Below are 24,211 nucleotides of genomic sequence, written 5' to 3' on the forward strand. Positions count from 1 at the left end.
ACGTGACCGGAGCTTTGAGAGTAGAGGAATAATATCTTTACTAATCATTGAACCCCTTTAAGATGTACAACAAAGATATCTTAGTTTTATCAAATCCCTGAAGATGGCACATTTTTGGCTACATCATCAACTGTGCTAGCAATAGCATGCATGCCTTGTGCCTTGTGATCATGGTGATACCAACGTTCTAAATCAAAACTACACATGCTAGCATTAGCGTAGCGCTATCATTCATTGTCGGGAACGTCGAGGAATAAAATATATTGAGAGCTGGATTAAATTGTTACTGTTAGTTGGGTCTGCCTTATATGATAGCCGAGAAGGGATTTATCCATTGCTTAGGATTATTGTTGCATCTTGCTTTGGAGGTAGGTATCCTTCAATCATGCTTCAATTTTTCTCTATTCCGTGTGTTTGTCATTTGCGACGAGTGATGGACTCTAGTTGTATGTAGGTAATCAAAAATCGTTCTATCTATGGTTTTTTAAAATTATTATTTGAATTATTTTTGATATGATGCTTGCATCACCAGTCACAATTGATAACTTTTATGAGTGGGACTGTGAACATGGAAGTGGCGAAACAATGCTCAGTAGGAGTGATACTTCATTCTGATCGCAGTTCAACTGGAAACTATTAAGCGCAGTAGGCCAAGGCACCATCGAATGATTGGATGGCAAATTTATCATCTCCAAACAGTTAGTTGGGGACACTTGAGTATATTATTAGGATTTTCACTTCTAACAAACGTCTAGGATTTCTCCAGTATTCATTTACAAGGCAACACTGCTTTTACCTCCTGAATAGAGATGAGCAATTATTGGAGTAAAAACTTTGCCCAAAGAGAGAAACTCAATCACGGACTTCTGGCAAAAATAGATACTGGCTAATTCCACTATGTAATCACCATGTGTCGTGATACTAAAAATGAGGTCAAACGGACCCAAATCTTTGTCAATTTGTATAGATGCCTAATAGGTGTTTCCATATAAAATATGAAGACTCTTATGCCAAATAGTCAAGAAACGGCGTGCCACCTTCAGTGAATAAATGGGATGCTAAACTGGCTAAATTGTCCCCTTGAGCCCTCGTTGCCGCCTAATAGGAATGCTGGTCTGTTGTTAAACAACCAAGAGTACCCTACTAGACACCTGCTCATCATTTTGTGCACATGATGCTAGATACCGATCTGGGATGCCGATATCCCTGAAGACTTACAATAAATGATTGATAAATACATGTGTAAACCTTTCACGTACGAAATGGTACAATGTTGTTGGCTTGAAAACCTGTGCCTAATATTTGCCAACCTCTTGAGAACATCAGCCCGATGATCTTGTAGACACCGCCTTTCTGTTAATCCTGCTACTCATGCCACCATTATTCCTGACACGATATCATCCCCTGATGGAGCATCCTTCTCAATAGAAACGACGAAACTTAATACAGTGATCTGGTCATTGTGGAAACCATACTCTCCGATGACCCAATCGTCCATGGGGTTGTGAAGGAATTGATTTCGATATGTCATGTTCTTGCGCTAATGAATTTACAAATGGATCAATTGAGTATATTTTGTCTACCTGATCATAATTAGCAGCAAATGGATCTTCTTTATTGATATTACTGATTACATCTCGCTGGACAGGAGCAGATAGTTGTGCATGAGGCCGGCTCCAACTCGAGCTTGTCCATTACACATTTTAAAGTCGCCCATGGTCGCAGGGTTTCACTGAAGCACCACCTTGCTTCTGGACCGGCCTTTATCTTTCTTGGCTAGTTAATGGACACCTAAAGTATACTTGGCATTTAAGAGACATATCATTTTATTAATTGGAAATGCAGTACTAAAAATAGTCCGTTCCTGTTTCGTCAAGTGATTATATACGTGGGTGTAAATATACTGACAGAACGGTCAAAAACATTAAAAGCGCCGGCTAAACGCTAGCGCCAGTTCTTTCATGTCATAGGCTGTAGAACTGAAAAATGGAAAGGGACTAGTGGCTCATGACAGTTGGACAAGCTATTTCATTCCCGATGTATTCCGCTTTACCCAGCTTCTATATCTCAAAGAGGAAGTTTCTTTAAACAAACAATCACAATTCGGAACAAGGTTTTGATTCGTAATCACCAAATCAGTAGATGCGTTACAACGAAACAAGAGACAATTCCATCGTCTTATCTTTTATAAGGCGATTTCTCTTATCGGAAACAAGACTATTCTTGTCGAAAGTTTACTGGATTAGAGGAGACAACTAGGGAACTTTTTATTTAGAAAAAAATCGCAGATGGCATGCACAGGATGGCTATATCAATCATGTCACTGTGCGTCACTAATTGGTGGATAAGAACTCATGACTTTGTTAGTGAATGTTTACAGAATTAGTGACAACTTCTTTAATATCTGAAAATTGAGTCGAGCAACTAGGCAATTTGGGACTTAATGTTGAAGAAGTGGCGACTTGCATGAACAGGAGGACTCCCGTGTGCGTCAGTTGCTCTCGGGTATTTCTGAAGAGGAAGAATCTTAGACAAAACATTTCCATCATCTTTAACGTGCTTTCTCATAGGAAAACATGACTCTACTTTGTTATCGAGTGTTAGCAGGATTAAGCAACCTGATATATGTAACAGGTAAATGATTTGGAACAAAGCGGAAGAATAGCAAATACGTGTACCATGAACATGTTAACTGTCATGTGACGCAGTTGCTTTCAGTTATTTCTACAGAGAAAGCAAGACGATAAATTTAAGCCGAACTAAATAATGGACCAATTCAATGCATGTTTAGTACATATTGCATATGATGTATGTACAAAATACCAATAACCACCAATATCGATTTAATTGTAAAATATCAAAACAAATTCACAGTGAAAACGCAGGGAAGTTTACATTTACTCCAATAAACCAACTTGTGTGGGTGACAAGGCTCCTTTATGCATGGTTAAATCGAGTACATCCACTGAGGCAAGTATTGGATTTTCTCTCTTGTTTCTTTCCCGCTACATGAAGTCATGATCATGATGATTGATACAGATAAGTTTGTAAAAGACCGGGAGAAATAACCTCTACCTGTCGGTCTCAGTGAGTTAACGATATGTAATCTTCATATCTTCATATCATCAGCTGCTGTTTTGACTGATTTGCAACTTGACGGTAAATCATACATATAAAGGGGTATTCATATCCTTCAGGTAATATATGGTAAAAAAGCAACAGAAAAAAGACAAGGAAAAAAAGCCCATTAAAAAAGTCACCTAAGATTATGTACATGTACACACGGTTACATGCACCCCTGAGATGCACGCCTGAGTAGGGGGAGGGTTACATCTATTTGATAAAATTATTGTGGTATGCCCCAAGCATGCACCAAGCCCGTTGTCTTTTTTACCTAGATGGTTGTCTCTTTTTCTGTTGCTTTTTTTACCCGCTGTCTTTTTTTACCAAGATTGTTGCTTTTTTTCGTTGCTTTTTTCCGTCGCTTTTTACCTGTTGTCTTTTTTCCGTTGTCTTTTGAGGCTGTCGTCTTTTTTACCGGGCTTTTTTTCCGTTGTCTTTTTTTCCGTTCCTTTTTTTCCCTATATTCCCTTCAGGTTACGCTAATTAAACCATAATTGGAAGCACATATCATTCAAAATGGTTGTACAGTGCATATCATCATATAATTGAGAAATGATTCAGGTGTAATGAAGGTAATTGGAAGAGGGTAAATCGATGATTACTGGATAAAGGAAGCGTATTTGTTTCAGCCTTGTTGTTCCGTTTGCAAGGGCCAGCGTTATATCCTCTATATGATAATAGTATCATTTAGCGTGGCCCTTATTTGCTATGAAAGAACTGAAATGGATGTTCTTTCGAAATTAAGCTCACGAATCTTTTTCCTACTTGATGTACACCTAATTTAAGGCTTGAGCTTCAGCAAAACATAACAATTTGGCGAACATTATGTGATGATCAAATTTGTTTTGTGCGTTCAAGATGTCAAAACCCATTTACAATATCAAGCTTTACAATCAGCAACACCAACCATATATTCCTAAACGTGACTGGCAATAAAGAACTGCATTTATTGTAATACCTCCGAGATGTCCTCATACCTTTTACAACTTAATAAAATCGGAATTTTTATCGTTCGTTTCTACTCATCACCACCAGATTGAATTATTGATACCATTTCCGTCAAGTGCTCGAATGGCCGAAAGTGTGTGATGTCATTACTGATACATTAGCTGTAGCTGCCATTTGTAATTGCCCTTGCAGATTGCGCCAACCAAAGCTAAAATGAGTGAGTAATAGATATGTATGATGGAGATGGCTTAGTACAAACATAGAGCGAACCATCATAATTCTGCCAAAATAAATGGTTTTAGTTATACGATATTCTACTGGCCCGGGAACATTGGTTTCATTGGGCGGAAAATATATTTTATTGGTCGGAAACCAAATTTCATTGGTCGGAAAACGAATATTTATAGTTCGGAAAGAAAATTTCATTGGTTTGTTGATAGATACACCAGACACCAGATTTATAACGATTTAAATGACGGCAACAGCAACCCATAAAAGTCACAATTAATGGGTCTAGACCCTATGTTTTCCGACCAATGAAATTTGGTTTCCGACCTTAGTACTTAATTTCCGACCAATGTAATTTAGTTTCTAACCAATTAAATTTGGTTTCTGACTAATCGAATTTAGCTTCCGACTTATGAAATTTGGTTTCTGTCCAATGAAAATTTGGCTTCCTACAACAAGCGATATGTCATGGGCTGAGCTCGCAACTTGGCTTCATCCAAAACAAATATTTGGTTGAAGCCAAGTTGCCAGCTCAGCCCATGTTTTGTTCTATCTTTCCGATGTTATCTGCGTTGCCAAGGAAACGTGTGACATGTTATTACATGTAGTTACTAAGTATCCTTTTGTAAAGGCATGGAAGGCTCTTTCTTCGGTTACTTAGGGGATGCGAGATATTCCGGATTATTGGAGGAATGTTGCTGTTTTTATGCATGCGGAACAGTTTCCAAGCTCTCGCATAGGTGATGACGATAAGCCGTGCAAAAGGTTACACATCATTGCACTCTCACTGTTAGTACGTTAACCCCAGCTCTCTTCGCTGGTGCCATGGAAAATGTGTTCATGCAAATCACGAGAAGTTAAAAGGTTTGCCTGATTCTCGGCAAGCTAGGAATTCATTCTCCAGGGTGAGTCCGATCTCACTGAAGTAAATCAATTTATTGCTCCAAAGAATCACTCGTTGGAGATTTCGCTTCTAACAGACACCCGCTGGTCTGATCGACTGCCATATTATGTCTTTCTGCAAAAGTGATGAATAAATAATGTTTTCCCCCTGCAGCCAAGATATATTTGGTTTACTTGTCCTCTGTGGACAGAGTCGATGAGATAATCTGATGCTACGGCGTCTCGTTTACCATTGCTTTTGTTGGCTTCGTTAGCCAATACATACATAAATATACTTGGTCCTTTTCTTCTTGTTTTCCTTGCAAGGTCATGCTGTAGACCAACCAACTCCTAAACACCAAGATCGAATGTGGTACAGGGAGAAACCCAATAATGACCAAGCATCTCAGAGGATCACCAATCAAAATATGATTTGAATAGCAAAGTATCGTGTTGCTTTCCGAAGAGACCGAGCTTCCCTCATAGCACATTCGGACGTGCTACACGGAATAATGTAGTGTGTCAAGCTGGAAGCGCTTCTCTATAGCTGTCATGTTTGACTATGATAAAACCGTCGACGAGGTGCCTTGGTTGACCTATATATCTCTAAAACATTCGATGAAAATGTCAAATTACGGACGCGGGTCGTGATATACTGATTGGGGAAACACCATTAGTTGCAATGTCCCAGTCCCCTCTTCACCACCACCACCACCGTTCGCACGTTAACGCAAAATGGGCCTAAAGTTTTCAAATGCCCTACCGTAGGTATACCACGCATCTGTGGTAGGTACTAGTCACAACTAACAGTCTGTTCTGTGACTCGTATTGAAACACAGATGCAAGAAATTGGTACTCGCTGCATGCGACTCGATAACGATTCATAAAGAATATACAGTACATGTATATTAAATTTATCAGGTAATTACTATTTCATCTTTATTGCTTTTTCGTGTTGCCAGCAATCCTTCATGTTCCTGCTTGATTATTATTCATGATTTATATCAGAATGGGGATATATTTCTTTTTTTAGAATAGCCTGAGAAGCAGAAATAGTCTAAAACACGCACGCGGCATTTTTAAAAACGTCAATATGAGGGGCCATTACCATTAGTTTTGGAACATGTGTCCGAAAAAAAGCGTCTAGAAAAAATAATTAAAAATGAGCTGCTTAAGGAATGCCACCGGCTTTTAGCGAAGGTGGAATATTCTAAAATCACGTACGCGGCATTTTGAAAGGGGCCATTACCACCAGTTTTGTACCGAAAAGTGATTCTGGAAATAAAACTGAGATGAAGAGTCCAGTGACTTCCTATAAAAACTACCAAAAACCTAAGAATTACATAAAAATCCTGCATCAGTATATAATGCATTCTTCATTAGCCTTTTTATCATAAAGAGATACAGTCATCATCTCTACGAGCAGGAAATGGATTAAAGGATGACACGATGATCCTACTTGTAGGCGATATTTTATATCGATATTTGAGCTCCGGGTGGATACAAAGCAAAAGCTTGCATGATTTAACCATCTATTAATCTGAAATATAGATAAGTCATGTTTGCATAAATCCATCAATAGCACCCCATGTAGTGGATCGGATATACTAATAAATTTGTGCTTGGTAGCATAATCTCACGGGATTTTTCTCATTTATGTAACTGTGATGGGCTACAGTCGTGAAAATTTTTTTCGAGTTGACTAGTTTTGGCAGATTTTGACATTCTGTTGCTTCTTAATAATTAATCATGATAGAATTGTTTGCTAGGTAGTGTAAACTAATTTTTAACGACGTGCCAGTGCAAACGCATCGTATATTAAAAGAGCATACCTATTTATTTTGGGGCCCCTTTCCCCGGCTTGACGTGGAATATCCCTCCTTCTCCAAACAGGTGCCCTTTCTCTTACTCAATCGGCTAGTGAATGTAAGTTGATGCATCTTGGCAAACTCGACTCATACTATCATTGGATCTGTTCACGTAGATGTCATATAAGAGTGATCTACTTGCATATGTAGGAGAGGATGAGGAATTAATTCATTTACTCTCACTACAGGGCGCATGTTTATTCGTTTATCATCATGGTTGAATATGGTAATCAAATTGACGTTAACCGTCACCTCATAATTAATTTTAGTTTCTGAAGTAAATTTGCCATCTGCTACACTTTATTTGCCACTGACAGAGACCACGGTGCATTTTCACTATACATTTTATAGGCTTAGCAGCTTTAAATAAAACGAGCTCGACAGGCAAGTTCTACTGTTTTTGCTTTTTGCTATGTTTTTCATTTTCTGTCGTGAATGCGAAAGTATCCAAGTCCATAGTCGTTTATTTTAATTTTGTGTGTCTTGTGATCTCAAATAATTTTTAGACTTATCAAAACAGAAATGTTAACCGAACACTCTCAAACATAAGGGGGTTTGAGCTTTTTTAGTCAACACATACTATATGCACAGAGTCCACAGTTTATTGGCCTTGCAAAATATGGGTGTTTAGTTTATTACTTGGCGCTACCTGAGTTGAGCCAATCTCTTTTTCCAGAAAACAATGGCGCGCATTCTAGTTGCCCTCCTGATAGGCCTGATGGTCATCGTCTGCCTCGTAGCCTCTGCCAGCGAACAAGTAGGCAAGGAGCTGGAGAAAACCCGGGACAAAGGGAAGGACATCATTGATCAAATAATGTCAATTCTGTCAATGACTCTGTCCATGTGTCTGTTGCCATTCTTCGACTGCGATAGCCTGGAAGGCTTCCTCCAAGTTTTGAAGATCAACTTGTGATCATCTAGCTTTGTGACCAGCGGTGGACATAATGTTATCACACTGACACATACTCGAGACAGGTCCGATTAGTAAAAATGTCAATAAAGTTTTGGTTTTGAGATATCTTTTCCATCACTTCGTTGTCACAATTCCGAAAGCGCCGTTCTGGTTCTAGTGGCCTAATCGCAGTCCTCAAGAGGGGAGTTTAACTCGATGTAGTGGTTGGATTGTCGGAGTCCTTGCTGAGAGTTGGTGAGTTGAATCCCTCCCACACCACTCAATACCACTCACAACGTTCTATTTCTGATGCTGACAATTGGTCCGGGGTCCACAGTACAGACAAGCCTGGCAAAGTGATACAATACAGAAAGCGCAACATTCACCTCGTCCCAGCATCTTTTCTCGGCGAGATGTCCCCAAATGATTCCTATTCTAATCTCGCCCGATCCATTTTTTTAGTATAGAGCAAATCCTATTGGACTTTCCCCCACTATAAATCGGTGACTGCATGCACCACACTGGAACTATATCACCGCAAGCTAGCTATCTCGGTTGAACATTCTCTAGGGATTTTCCTAACGATGTTAGAGTGTGATTAAAGGCAAATTGAGTTGATGGATTAGCTCTTGATATTAAAAATACATTGTATTTCGATGTAGCTACATCTACTGTTGCGCTGCCTTGTCTCTGTTTGAAGTTGTATTATTATATTATGTTCGAAATTATACATGTGATATAATGAACTAAAAACAACGTTTGCCGTTGCAGCTGTAGTTCGAGATTTAAAACGTGCATGGACGATGGTTGTATGAACGTGCTTCTACGTCCTTCGGTGATGTAGGTACGATTAGCATCAAGAAGATGTTATCAAGATCTGTCGTCCGGAATCCCTATAACTCCAAAGCTGCCTCTCACTATCAACAACTCAAAGCCTTTACTTGTCACTCCCCGCTATCTTGGTATACACTCTTGCGAGTTCAGGTCCCGAAGGCAAGATGACAGAGAACACACTGTATAAATCGTGCTCTGTAGCCCGGAATCCTTACAACTATCAAGCTGCCCTACACTGTCTACGACCAAACCTTTGACTTCTCCCCAACTGCTCTCTATGTCTCGGGTAATATTCTCTAGGAGATAAGATCATGATTGTATGTGCAATATTGGTATCTTTGAGGTACGACACGTCGTCGGCGGTAGCTTAGGGAGTTTTCGCATAGCCCGTATGCCTATCCCACTGTTCAACTTCGTTCTCAGGTGGTCGAACAATGAGATAGGCGTCCACGTTGGCGTTTCGGGGGATTTGCGAAAAATCCCTAATGTCAAACCAGGGATCTCTTCCTGTTGATTTCAACCGGTCCAGTGCTCATCGCTGTATTGATTGCTCTGGGAGATTTTACCAAGAGACGGTGGGTTTAAGTTTGTTGCAGAATGTCCGAAAGTCCGATGCGGACCCATCGTTTGGACCTGTCATTGTTGTTCGCTTGCTTTGTCTTTGGAATGATACACAAGGCTGAGGTCCCTTACTTGATGTCTGTCACAGACAACCACAAGACCAAGAATGGGTAGCGCTTCTCATCCCCATCGTTTGTCATTGCGATCCCTTTCGACCAGGCTAAACCAAAAACGCCAAACCATAGTTATGTCAAACAACAGCGATCTCAAAAAAGAAAAGACTTTAAAGACTTTTAAAGGTAAACCAAAATATTTCCAGTAGTCACATACAGGTTATCGCCAGAACTTTATCGTTATTCGGATGTCACAACCAGTGGCTTACTGCGGATCAAAGCATTCCACAAAGCCGAGCCAATTACTAGTAAGAACGAACGTGGTCACGTTCGACAATCTCGTTAGCAGCTTTCTCTATATATTTAATCAACGAAATTCCAGACACTGCAAGTTGCCAACAATCCTTGTTACCATGACAAACATCCAACGGTCTTTGAATTGTACATCTATCCCTAAAAATTGCGGCAAAAATTCGTCATGGAATTCAAATAAAGACGTTTTTCGTATTCATTCCACGCGTGCAAACAAAATCATTGCTTTTTAGTAATATCCACATTGTCTCCGTCTTATACCAATATTGTTAATGGCTCTCTGAGCTCGCATGCAAATGAGTTGAAGGGAGTTGAGCTGTGCAGAGCGACACAATTCACTTCAGGACTTTTGGACTTTTAAATAAACACAATTTCTACTGCTGCGACTCTCGTGATTTTTGCATAAGATGAATAAGAATGATATACCCTTTAGGTGCTTGTCAATTCACAAGATTACGTTGCGCCGTGCGGAATCCCATCAACGGAGTTCATCAAGGCTGGTGCATCACTCTAATAATGAGAAGAAGGACTGCCTTCGCATGTTCACATCAGCAACCCTAGAGTGAATTCCTCGATATAATGTCAGTAATAGGATAATGCGATCTATGAATATCTACGACTTGTCGTAGAAAAAAGGGCCAAAATCAACGGGGGAAAACACAAGTGTTTTCCCATTAAAGTTGCCTCAAGTTAATTCCAATACAAAACCGAGTAATCTAGCATCCATTATCCTATTACTTACACTTAGTGTGATGATGTAACATTACTTAAAAAGATTAACTAGAAAGTGTAGAGTGAAATTTATTAAATCTTTTTAATCTAAATAACGAGTGATAGAAACCAAAATCACCACAAAATAAGCATATCAGTGTTCGCCCAGTTCAATCGACCTTTTGTCGTTTCTGTCACCACGCTTATAGCCATGAATTGATGTCCTTGGCTCAAACCATAAACCATAAACCTTATCGTTCATCAATGATTCGTCGAGGCTGTGTGAGTGTGCTTGATCCAATCTCGACATTCTGAGGATACCTCTCGGATAGCTCAATGAGGTGCTGTAGAGTACGATATCTTCCTACTCTACCTGAACATGATGGTAAATATCCTGCTAGGCCATCTACAGAACGCTTATGGTAGATCAAGAATGATGTATGACATCACTGACAAGAGGATAAATAATGATGTGCCTTGTTTATTGATTGTGCATTGTATCGTATTGTCCGGTACGCTGCGTATTCCTCCTTTGCAAGCTCATGGATCATGTTGATTCTATATACCCAACAGACGTCAACAGACTCGGTCCCCAAGCGCCAGACCAACGAGCCTGGCCGACAAGTAACCATAACACAATGTATATTATGTTTAGCTTATTCAACGAGTTTCCAGAATCCCGATATTTGGGCACAGACTTTTAAACTTTTAGAATGTGTTATGACAAATAAACCTTCTTCTTTCACCTCTTCACCAAAGTGGCGCCAATATACGTTTCCTATTTCGAAATCAAGTCTGTGGTAAAGTCCGTTTGGAATTTCCATCTTTTTTCCCATTAGGCAAACAGATCTTCGAATCATTCGAGCGTCATTCTACCCTCTCGATCAAAAGATGATTGTTATGGCCAAAGTGGCCGAAGTTATTATTCCTAAATGGTTGTCTTTTTTTCCATTGTCTTTTTTACCTGTTGTCTTTTTTACCTAGATTGTTGGGGTTTTTTCGGTTGCTTTTTTTACCCGTTGTCTTTTTTACCGTTGCTTTTTTTACCTCTTGTCTTTTTTTCCGCTGCCTTTTCTTCCTTTGCCTTTTCTTCCGTTGCCTTTTTTACTTGTTGTCTTTTTTAACAGGCTTTTTTCCGTTGTCTTTTTTCCGTTGCTTTTTTACTGTATACCCTCTTGAACATGTCGAACTTAAAAGGCATGCTAGCTATACTCTCATTGTGAGATTGGTTCTCGATATCATCGATCTTATACAGTAGTTTGAACGGCAGCCAACTTTGGCAGTGTATCCATAAGCTATAGATCAAAAAACGCATACGGAACAACTTACTTGTATGTGTTGGACAATTCAACTGGCTGGATTGAACTATCGAACCATATTGGTTTTGCTTATATCTTCTTCATTAGCCATAATGGTTGTTACGTAAGTTACAAGCTTCTTAGCAAGAATGTTCGCCATGAATGAGTTTCATTCATGCACTTGTCACTAGCTGTTTCCAACGGGTCATATAGCAAACTCGCAGTACACCTAAGAAACGATTTCGAAGACGATAAATGCCAATCCACAACTGTCTCTTCTCTAAAGACAACCTCACATTGCATGGAAACCTCATTCACAGGCGAGGTATTCATGGAAACTTCATTCACATGCCAGGTTTTAATGGAAACCATATTAACAGGCGAGGCGAGTCTCATGCCATCCACTCAAATCAAAAGCTGTCCATATTAAATGCTATCAAATTTCTCCTGAAGACTTCATTAGCTATCACGCAAGTTCTTTCTGATGTTTGACAAGATTTATAGTTACTGTAATAACGCTGATAGACAATAATGTCCTGCCATTTTCGAAGACACACCAAGGCTAAGGACAGCTGTATCAGCAGCGTGCTCGGCAGTTAGGAAAATTACTCTGTTTCTGCTTCAAAGGCAAGGTACATGGTGTTTTTAAGGGAAGATGACATTTTCTCAACTAAATTATAGATCACGTCTTGCATAGTCTCCGATGCTCTGCTTTTAGCACCTCCGTGAGAAGGCGAGTTCTAGTCAATGGGGTTGTGAAGAAACGAAATTTTTGAACTTCGCTGATAGCTATGGTAATAGCGGCGAATCTTGACAGCTTGATGATCAGAAGTAGTCAGTATTTCAGAACGTTGCAAACGTAAGGTCCATCTATAAAAACTGTCTCCAACTATACGGTGATCAAAGAATATGATCAGCATCCGCAATGTAAAGCAGTCACGACGCTTGCGTTCCAAGTTCAACCCACAACCACGGACATTTGACGGAGCAAATCTGTCAGAAACAGTTCTTGAATCATTACTCTCTGGAAAAAAATGTTTTATTTTTCTAAGATTTCCATACAATTTCTCTTTCCATACGACCAGGGGTTAGTTTTAAATTTTCTCTTTATAATTGCAGGCTGCCTTGATTCAAATACAACTACCTATATAAGGCTGAAATCTGAAAATTACCAGGGAGACGAGACGTTTATTTGATGTGAAGGATTGGTTGTGGATATATTGCGTACATGTACATTGTATGAGCAAGAATTGATACTGGGTGATTCTGGGATATGTTAGTATAAAGAGGTCCAAAGTGGCATTGAAGCCCAAGACTCTTAGTGGAACACTACCCGCCTGATTATAAACCCATCAAAATTGAGATAGGACGACGACGAAGACAAATCAACTTGGCTTGATTGGAGTATTTTTTAACACCGTAGTTTTTCTTTGTGGATAACCTGCACGAGCTATTGTTAACAAAACACTTGTACATTCGGTCTACTATCCGTGTTACGTTCAACTGAGGGAAAGATTTGTCCTTACTGCAAAATCGCAGTAATTGACATCTCGACGTTTTTTAATAAGTCTATGAAAGAATGTGTACGTCTCTGTTGTTGCACTCTTCATGTACGAAAAGACTCGGAGGATTGAATGAAAAATCCAATCCCACAAATATCGATTGCTGATGGCGACAAGTGCACTACTAATTTGATATATTGATTTCACTTTTCAAGAAATAATAAATCATTTCGTTCTTTCAACCAAGGTATACTTCTTAAAACGGCTATCTGTAACATCAACATTGATGACTACTGGACTCCAGGAAAGACATTGAGTCCATCGGAATATGCGTAATCTACAAAAGTCATTGAGTACTGTCCCAAGCGTAACACGCGTCAGTATCTCAGAAGTTGACTTCTAGAGAAAAGGGTTGGATCTTAAACATCGATTTTCGATCGAGGAATGGCAGACCATCTGAATTCCAGATCTGCACTTTTCGGAACATGCTAAGGACATTAAGCATTGATTTCTATGAGCCAGCGTAATTGGGGGCGAAGTGTGCCAGTGATTTGATTTATTGTCTTCACCCAATCGGGATTCGCTGAGGAAATAGCGAAGATGGCTGGTCGATATGCTCACCATGGCCAACACACGTCACGTGGAGGAAACAGGGACAGGTTGGGTAGTAGAGACCGGACTGGGCCCACGTTACGGGCTGGGAATAGAGATCGGGCTCGGTCAAGAAGTCAGAGTCTGATTGCGGTCCTCATGGGCAAGTCGGTGGAGAACATGGTTCAGGAAGATAGTGACCCAGGGTAAGTACGTTGCACACTTTCATCCTAGTTGAAGTGGTTAATAGTATGAAGATGAGAAATTCCGGAAATTCAGAAATTCTTTGTTGATAAGACAAGCACTATTAAAACGGTCTAAAATAAACTCTTATGAGCTTTATGGTGAAATATCGAAGAGGAAACAACCTCTCGCGGGCCTTGTACGACCATTTCAACATCGTAGACGGCAACAGAGCCTTAAAAACCTGTCGATCGTCCCTGTCACATATCAAGGAAGAATACTGAGTCTTTCTTTAATTAGTTCCTCTTTATTTTTTCCCAAAATTTTACCAGGTTTGTTGTGATAGTGGCTCCGTTCCTTGTCGTTGTGCCAATTTTACATGAGGCTTTTTAAGAAAGGAGATATCATCAAGTCGAAGTTGGTAAAGTGCTGTTATGACAATGATGTTGATGTTGATTACAGCAGTTAATGATGAGTGTTTTCTCCCTTTCAGTGCCCGGTTTTCAATCAAGCGATGGCGACACCAAATACATATTGCTTCAATCACTAACAGCGTTAAAGGAGACGGGCGACGTTTGGTAGAAATCTATCAACACAATAATTACAATGTTTTCTCTCTCATTAAAGATGGAGATATCTCAGACATCAATAACTGCGCGACTTATGAAACCAACATGTATCTCCTGTAAATCTTTCAAGTTTCCTCTTCAGCTCTTGCCATTGCCGTCAACTACATGTATAGACACTTCCATCGCCAAAATAACTCCTATGATGAAAGTCACACAGAAATGTCAACACGCCACTTTCTCAAGCCTAGAGGGCCTCATTCATGTAGTATTGGCCATTCAAAAGCACCCGGAATCCCGCATCACCGGTGCTGTTCTCAAAATGAACCAATCACCGCAGGTCTTCCGTTCATATTTGCTTGTAGAAAGCGGTGATTGGTCCCAAAATAATTAACTTCTCTTGCTACATGTAATAAAGATGGAACCACCATAGCAGCTAAAAGAGTATCTCCCGAGTAACTAGACGTATTATATATTTGTTCCAGTTCAGCTCTTCAGTATGTGCCTCATCAACATGATCAATGAAAAAGAGTTCTGCATTGCCAAACACCACTCTCGAAATTGATCTTCTGTCATGACTGTCTTTACGGAGCTTTTAATTTCAGCCGTCCACATGTGCATTCCCCAAACTTGATTTATTGGCATTTCCATACAACGAAATTCGCTAATTACAGTTTCAAGTGTTCGTTCATTTAGTGAAGACTACCTCTCTTTTACGGACACCAATACAACTTTGGTTGCCCCCATTTCATGGATTCTGAGTTTTGGTACTCATAATATTCTATCTCTGATTGCTGCTGTTACAAGAAGCACCTTTCTCAAACAATGATGGCTTTCGAAATACCGAAACGTCCGCAATAGAGGGGTAAAGCAGCATAAATATTGACAATGTGTGTTGTAATGCGTGTCTATATGCTTTTATCGCCCTTTTATTAATCAGCGGTGTTTGTCACAATATTTTAGTATTTCGTCGGATTATCAAATTGGCTGATGGAAAGTTTTTGCAAATTCAATTAATTAGTGCACGTTTGTAAGTGGATGGTCGTATGCCAACTTTCTGTGTTTGACGTGTCTAAATATATAAGTTGTTTAATGATAGTGAGTTGAATATCATATGGCTAAGTAATTTTACAGGGACATCGTATGTGTTTGTTCACATCCATTAGCTCGGTAGATGTGACATAGCTCTCGATATGACGCTGAAGCCTCACAGACGAAGAATATGTCACAAGTAGCGCATCTCTAAAACGCTGGCGCCTCACAGGCGCTGGAGGTTCTCCAAAGTAACATAACTCTTCATATAAGGTTAAAACCGTATTGAATGGTGTTTCCCGGAAGGAATCGTGGTATGAAAACGACCGTGAAACAGTCTGGACTCTTTACACCAACCAGTTCTCTGTGAGGAACGGAAAGTTTCACCACTGCAGGAGTTCGTTGGAAACGGATGTTACAAATAAGGATTTGTTGCAAGGAATTGGCTCAAGGCAAGTTCTATCAAGATGTTCGAAACGAGGCGAAGACTTAGTAGACGCAGCCTGGAAGCCATGCGTGATCACTTCCATGGGTAAGAAACATTTATTTGATAATATGTAAAGCCCCACCTTGTCTATAACCTGACCTTGGTACAAATGTACGTTGTGTCATTGCATATGTAAACCGCCAACTTTTTGATACACCGTATCAAATAATTGGATCTGACAATGCCAGATTTGTACATGTAAAAAAGACTATAAAAAGACGATTCTGCGTGTAGGTCAGATCAGGTTTGGTTAAAGGAATCGATACCGAACTGAAGGTATTGGTTGTCTCACCAAACACCTCGAGAGTTTAGATAAAATGTTGGCCAAAACCGAGGTGGCAGCCAAGGTTTTCAGCTCCACCCAAACGCTGTTTAGTGAGACAACCAATAGATTAACACTTTGATAAGATGCAAAAACCCTGGTGGTCATGATGATCCAGAACATTGCAAATAGTTCCGTCTGATTTTACATGTACATCAGAAAATTTGACTGAAAAACTCAATATTAGCCTTTATTAAAACTACTGAACTTTACTCAGTGTTTCAAGCTATGACATATGATGGCATGGTAATGAGGTGTCCAACATCAGTTCTCTCCCCCTTCCATGAGATGGCAATAGCGTCGATTTCATCGCACATGGCTCGTCTCACACTTGGCAACTTTTGAGCCACACACACTGCAGGCCAAACCCGGAGGACAAAGTAGGAAATTAATTTTGTTGGATTCCGAAAGATGAATAACATCGTCATAATATTTTTGGGGTTCACACTACAACCGATAGAGCTCAGTCAAAGGCCTATGAGCACCCGAGTTAACACCTCTTTGACATTTCTTGTTGTCAAAGTTATATTGGATAGAAAGACCACAAGATATCAAAATAAAGTTATAAATACTGTTTCATCAAATTGTCTTCATTTCCTTATCGAGAATTTGGCCAAAATTTCAAACATTTGCTTGTACAAAAACCTATCGGAGCAGACGATATTGCAAGTGGTGCTGCCACGACATGGATACCATGATAACTATTATTACAAGAAGAGCATGCTGGCATGAGCCCTCCCAGAATCAGTATCCGAATGGAATACTAGTAACATGCCAGTGAGTGAGTCTGACTTCTATATCGGTCAGGGGGTCCCTCCCTTACCCCCTAGATACAGATTTAGGGATTTGATTTTGGGAGAGCACAATGATGATGACAGGTAAGGGTTTTTCACATTTATTTTGATAAATTCATTGATTTTTAGTGAGGCTTGTCGTCCCACGCATATCATGATCTGACTACTATATCGTTGATATAATGTACATTGCGTGTGGTAAAAACGTTGTCCTTTTTACTGGCTTAGTGTGCCATTCTCTAGCTATTATAGCCTTCCCTTTAGCTTTATCATTGGATGCAGGCATAGGATAGGACACAGGACCTACAGCTCCATTTATATTAGGCCTAGACGATTTCAGAGAGGGGCATGATAGGGGTTTTATTACTTGGTTGTCACGTGGGAGGGGGGGTGGGGTCATGCTTGCTTACCATCTTGTCTATTAGACCCCAGATAACCATTATCACAAGAAGGGTGTCAACCATGGGCGTTCTTGAATAAAGATTTGGTCTCTGATGGTTGACCACTGGTGCAAGCAGATGACATCATGAAAGTCTCTCTGGTAAATGGACAAGTATATGCCTAGGAATAACCATATGATGCCAGTGAGTGAGTCTGACTTCTATATTGGTCAGGGGGTCCCTCCCTAACCCCCTAGGTACAGATTTAGGGATTCAATATGGGGAGAACACAAATTGAGCAAATATGTGAGGTAAGAGATTATATCATGGTATCATCAACTTTGTTTTTATGATAAAGATTTTAGATTTTGTTTTTGTATAGCGTAGGGGGCCCTGTATATAGCATGCCCTGTTGATAGTGTATAGTAGTGGGCGATATTGATACATTGTATGTAGCTGTAATGACATAACCTTTGTGCTACTGACTGGCCTGTTATTAAAGTTAGCAGTGATGACAATGGGACATTTGCCTACAGTCCAGCATGACCAATTCTATGACCCAATAGGCAGCCTACCTGAGGGGGGAGGGGGCTGCTGACTTAAGACCTGACTTGGGTGCATTGTCCTTTGTATCCCCCTTTATAGGTCTACCACTAACCAGTAACCAACCAGCCCAGTTTCTTTAGACTTTCTTCATCATGTGTTGTTAGCTAAAGTACACTTGTTCGCCCGAGACGCTGTCATGCTGATTTTGCACGGGAGAGGTGGTATTCCTGGAATTATCTCTTCAGAAAAACCATAGCATTTTGTCTCAGCAGTTTTCCTATTGTTGTAAGGTTCAGGTATCCACGTTTTTGTCTTTTTCCAAAGATCCAGTGTTGCTTTTAGGTTCAACAGGTGTTCCATGTAATCACTGGCGTTCATCCCCTGTTTTTTATTTTCTTGTAGTAGGACTGTATTTGATTCTGCATAAAGGTGCATGGACTAAAGGAAATTTTCGCAAAAATGTCTCTCTAAGAATCCTGTTGTTGAATTTCTAACAAATGTCTTTGCTATATATATGTTAACAACAATTTATACATGGAATCAGCTATGGGCCTGCACCCAGACTAACTACAGTAGTCTCCAAGCTAGCACTGAGGTAGGCAACATATGAAGCATTTTGCTGCAATCTTCTGATTTTATACAATTATATAATTTTGATGGTAAACCTTCTTGTGGCAAGTTGTTGGGGAACATCACTTCTAAGCAGCAGAGAAACAGGTGATGAGAATACAAGATTCTAAGAGCTATCCTATAACATGTGCTTTTCCAAATTTACAAGTTCATGCAAAGTTTGTTTACTTAAGACAACCGATACCTAGGCCTACCTGTTGTTTTAAGGTCATTATACTTAGCTTTGTCCAACGTAATGTTTCTGCATTCTGGAATGAATCATCTGGAAATTCTTATCACTCTGGAGAATATGTTCCCCAACTGACAGAGACTTTAATCCCAATCTTTTGTATTAAATGCAGGCCTGCCAACCTACTGAGCAGCCTCCCCTGGATGTGCCTGGGAAAATGTGTACAAAACAAGAAAAACAGACAAAATGTGTTCGTTGGTAAAATGTTCGGTATGAGAACATCTCTACTGAGTCATTTCCTCTTGTGGACTGTCCCGCAGGTCTCAAAGCTAAAGGATGGACAGCGGATTTATATGCACTCTGCTGTTTGTAATTGCAATGGATTTTTCCACTAGCTGAAGCAAATAAATAAGTGGATGAAATGGTCACCATAAAGTATTACTGGTCGAACTGAGCTTCCCTTAAAAAATTAAACATGCGACCATCAGCCAATGTTAGAGGCAACCCCATCACCTTTAAAGTTTGATTTCAATATAAGTATACTTAAAACTGAATTAGAAACTCTGTGTACATACACAGGTTTTCTGAGTAACCTTGGTGCAACAGATGGAACCTTTGGGATCCAAAAAGCCATCATTAGCTCATCAACAATTTATACTATGGCAATTCCCTATCTTTTGATCCGAACAATTTCCTGGCAAATGGCAATAGGAGATTGATTTGATATGCAGCCAGGGAAATTCGATGATTCAAGCTCACTTCAGATGTGTTGACCATTTTTTGCGATGGGCAACAAATGCATGTTTTTTCAACCTTTCATCAGCTCTTGACTGAGAGTGAACATCAGTCATTTCAGATGAATGAAATAAATTGAAAGCTGGGCTTCCAATAACAGACAAAGGTCAAGGAGAGTTGGCTTAAATTGTGGATGTTTTATTGCAAACGTTCGTTTTACCTTGGCCTATTTGCCCATATATCTACTTTGAATATCAAAAAGATGATAATGTTGCAAATTTTCCCCCTTATTTACAATCCTCGTGCTTTAATAATTTCATAAAAGATTGTCAGGAAACATTTATTGTCAGGTACTACCTGCTTCCGATTTGCTTGCTGGTTCTTATAAATGTTGGAACAAAAATTGCCCTAATTGAGATAATGAGACCAGAGGGGTGTGATGAGTTATGAGATTGCCATGTTAGTAACCTTTAAACTTGTTTAGAACAACCCTGCAGTGCTGTGGTGTAAATTCCCTATATTCTATACAGCCGAGTAACCTGCAGATGGTAATAGGGGTTTTCCAAACACACATAACCATATTCAATAAATATTTAACTAGAAGTTATTGACTTACATCTCTCATCTACCGCGAGACAATCAATGATATAGTGCTATATAATCAACCTATACCTCCCATGTGGCTCCGTGTGTCGGATATAAACGAATTTTGGAAAGTTGGGATGGGAGGATTATAGTACTTTTCAATCTCCCAGTTGTCCCAGTCATAAAGTTATTGATATTATGATAATGCTGTATCACAATCTATTGTAACGCAGTGATCATACAGAGTACATGTGTGAAACTTTCACTGTGATGCAGGCTTCACGGGCAACACAAAGTCATTTGAAGATTGGCTTTTGGGAGTAGAGGCTCTTCTCTTGTTATCCCTTGTGATTTGTACATGCATTGCTGTTTGCTAGCCTACCCCAGTCCTCTTGTGGTACCAAATGCATCTCATCCTACATACAGCTTTGAGATAGCATGATTTTGTTTATCAAACTCCTGTCATGCATAACCTCAAGTAGTATGCATGGTGTCCTTACTGGATTGCACCACCTCAGCCCGGTCCAAGTCACTATTGTACTCCTGCATGCCATCAACCAAAATCAATACTTGAAAAACAACATATTGTATTTCTCTGTTAGCGTATTGAACCCCTGTATAGGTGCAGTTGGTAATATATGTTTGGACATCTAGTTTATTTGCACTGCAGTTTTCACAAATTATCCAACTGGACACGCTGGCCTTACAATCTGTATATATATGATATTTCATTGATTGAACTTAATAAAGTCAATCACCTGTCCAGTATGATGGAGGTCTGGCATTCCCTTTTCAGCCAACATTTGAAGGTGTCAGTGTTTGGAGTGAGTTTCAAATGCTTGGAAGACCGAGGACAGGATGAGATATAACGACATCCAAAACCTGCCGGAACTCCCTTCAGAGAAAGTTGGACAAGGTTTAGTCCTTGGGTCGTAGAATGCCACATTTATGTCATTGAAATATTTAACAAAAGTACATGAAGTAGTTTGCAATAAATCTGATCTTCTGGTACAGTATGCCCAGTGCTAGGCTGAAAATATATATCGTGCACTCTCTCCTCTTTGCCACAACAATGATCTCAAAATCCTTCTCTGATGGAAACCATGGAAACTGATCTCTCGACTTGAACTGTGAGTGAACTGCAACATTGTTTCAATTTTGGTGTATAAAAGCCCATCTATACTACAGTCCTGGTGGGGATGGGGTTCTCTGGGGACCTATCAAAAACCCAGGGTACAATGTACTTGTAATTGTTGAGATTGGACTAAAATCAGGTGGAGAAGCTTTTTGCCAAGACTTTCATACAAGATGTTTTGTACACTGAATACAAACTTTGTATCTTTGCCCTCCAACGGCAAAGAATCATTCAAATAGTTTTATACCTCGAGGTCATGTTTATGATGATAGAAATCAATAGGTCAAAGATGACTTTCAATTTAAAAAAATTACGATATAAAAAATACAAAATGCGTTGTTTATCAATAGCCTGTTTTATAAATAGCTGAGTCTCGGCAGCCGAAGACCTGTGATCATAGTATCTAGGGAGGGTACAGACACCTAGTTGTCCTGTTGATCTGTCTCAGGGTCGATATAAATACTTCATACATGCAGATAGCGCTAATAGCTATGTTTAACGGGACCCCACCTTTATTTGTACCAATATCAATTGAAAGACTTGTTTTTATCAATATGACCTCTGTAAAAAGCTATTTTATATCAGCATCTTTTGTTGGTAGTTTTTCAACAGAAAACGAGTTTCTGCACATGTGTGAGTTTTCAATTTCTTCTATTCTCAAAATAACTGGTTTGGCAATCATTTTTCAGTGATATCACGACCATGGCTACTGTCCTTTCTATGATTTGTCTCTCTCACACCTAAGGCTTGCAAGATAGTCGCATCACCCAGAGGCATTAATTTGCCATTCTTTTGGATGTTTATTGTGTTTAGGGAGATATTAACACAATCATCTCCCTGTTGTGATCAAAAAAATTCTGGACTTACCTCCCAAAGGATTACATGCAGACTTCTATCATTTCCCTTGTTGGTTGTGTCTCACATCTGTTAGTGACAAACAAGGTGGTGTCACATCTAAAGGCGTTTCCCAGAGGCATACTTTTCCATTAGTAATAAAGGATACTCTTCATTGCCCTGTTTCTCTGTAGCGTCACATAAAGGTGTCCTTTCAGGTGTAATAATGTATGCACATTGTTGGCTATGTCTCATCAAAGACTTTAGGGACTCTGAGGACTTACAGGTAATTACAAAGGTCTACATCATTCTGTTGTGAGATAATTCTTTATGAGGTAGAGAGGAAGAGAAGATTGCAGTCAGTGGAACATCGGACGGGTGCGAGGCTACTGTGGATGTCCCCATCTGCAGCTAGCAAATAGGGGGTATTGCATTTCGGCACATTTCCCTGGGGCAAAATTGCCCAAATTGCTTTCATTACAAACTCTGCCTAGCTTGCCATTCTCATTTAGACCCAAGAGAGACCAGACGCATACAAATTATAAAGTGATCAATGATGTCTACGTTCATGGGCGTCTGCTCAATAGTCTCATTCTCAGAGTCACGCAACGTCTCCAAAAGAGAATATGTAAGCAGTTTGCCCAGCTATGATATGCAAGTCACTATACCACCTACTCGGAAGAAGACCAAACTGACCATATCTATGCGTGACATGTCATAGCCCCTATTGATTCTCTTGTTAGATCAATTGAAGGAGTCCATATAAATGTAGCTGTCTTGGCTACATCCGTCCCGGAAATTGGTCGAATAATCTATTTTTGCCAACTTGGCATCCTTTGGAGCCAAACTCATTTTCGCGTGGTGACTGTGTGATAGTACAGGTCTTTAATCTAGTGCTTATCTCAGATAAATTTCTCATCATTTTCAAATGGCTGGTCACTGAGCCAATGATACTGATGGTGAGTTTATATGCTCATCTCAACTGCTTCCTCATGTGTTGCAACTCAGTCTCTTTGTTGATCAACCCAACAAGTGCTCAACCTATCTGTAATTGTTACTTTATCCTACTCAACTGAACACAATGGACCTTCTTAGTTAGTCATCTGATGGTCACAATGTCCATCCGCTCAGCTTATCTTCCCATAATGAGACAAACCTGACTCCTGACTGCTTCCGTAGATAGATATTGATGGCCTTCTTGGAGACAACAGGCTTTCCGATGTGATGATGCTTGACCAGTGGTGTTTGGTTAAGAAAACTCTCTGAACAACCACACTGCCGAAGGATCAAGCCATTGTGTGCAAATGTTTGCCATTGACTTCATCAATATATCGATATTGATGGTCTTCTTGTGTTCATCGAACATTTTGATGATGGTCCTTGATGCTGTTCCAAGCAAGCATTTTGCAACACCCTTAAATCATATTTCCTTGGCCGCAAACTGGTGGTGCTAGACTTGTTAGACCTGCATGCCTACCATATAATATCATTATGTCTTAAACAGATATGTTCAATTATCTTCTCTTCCTTGTACCCATGAGTTTGGATACCACACAACAAAAGAAACCTAATAAGGCGAAAACCATGACTACATGTCCTCTACCAAGTTGGTTCTCCAGGTCTCACGATTCCTTGCCAGAAGAATGCAGGCATACAAAACACAGGGAACTTGGATGCAAAAACCATCACCTGATATAAATACTGAATGATCGTTTCAAAGCTTGACATTATTGGATAATTTGATAGTGTTATTGCACTTTTTGCTGCTTACTACAAATCGAGAAAAGTGATCGCCTTTGATATCAAAACTCTTAAAGAAGTTGGTGTCAATACTCTAGCTAATATTTCTATGGATGTTTCATCCCTTTGGCAGTGGATTATTGGCAGTGCGTGAACTCTCTTGCCTTAAACGGTTCTCTGAATGAATGTGACATTCTCATTGGTGATGAT

At 39.8% G+C, this 24,211-nt stretch overlaps 1 protein-coding gene and 1 long non-coding RNA gene across 7 annotated transcripts in view; both read left to right on the forward strand.

Annotated features, from left to right (window-relative positions):
- The first annotated feature begins 179 nt into the window (after positions 1-179).
- Positions 180-24,211, forward strand: part of LOC135501220 (potassium channel subfamily T member 1-like) — a 100,763-nt gene continuing 76,731 nt past the window's right edge. For 2 of the 6 annotated variants that reach the window (XM_064793193.1, XM_064793195.1), the window contains exon 1: positions 17,183-17,331. In XM_064793193.1, the coding sequence (XP_064649263.1) occupies positions 17,225-17,331 (107 nt within the window). In that variant the 5' untranslated portion in view covers positions 17,183-17,224. Of the gene's footprint in view, positions 369-12,889; positions 14,070-15,968; positions 16,177-17,182; positions 17,332-24,211 lie in introns of those variants that run through there. The other 4 variants (XM_064793177.1, XM_064793197.1, XM_064793204.1 and 1 more) reach the window with 4 other exon arrangements.
- LOC135501834 (uncharacterized) lies at positions 7,353-8,065 on the forward strand. Its single transcript, XR_010449653.1, has 2 exons — positions 7,353-7,433; positions 7,726-8,065. It is a non-coding gene; the product is annotated as an uncharacterized LOC135501834 (long non-coding RNA).

The sequence above is a fragment of the Lineus longissimus genome, chromosome 17 (assembly GCF_910592395.1).
Source record: "Lineus longissimus chromosome 17, tnLinLong1.2, whole genome shotgun sequence".
Classification (NCBI taxonomy): Eukaryota; Metazoa; Nemertea; class Pilidiophora; order Heteronemertea; family Lineidae; genus Lineus; species Lineus longissimus.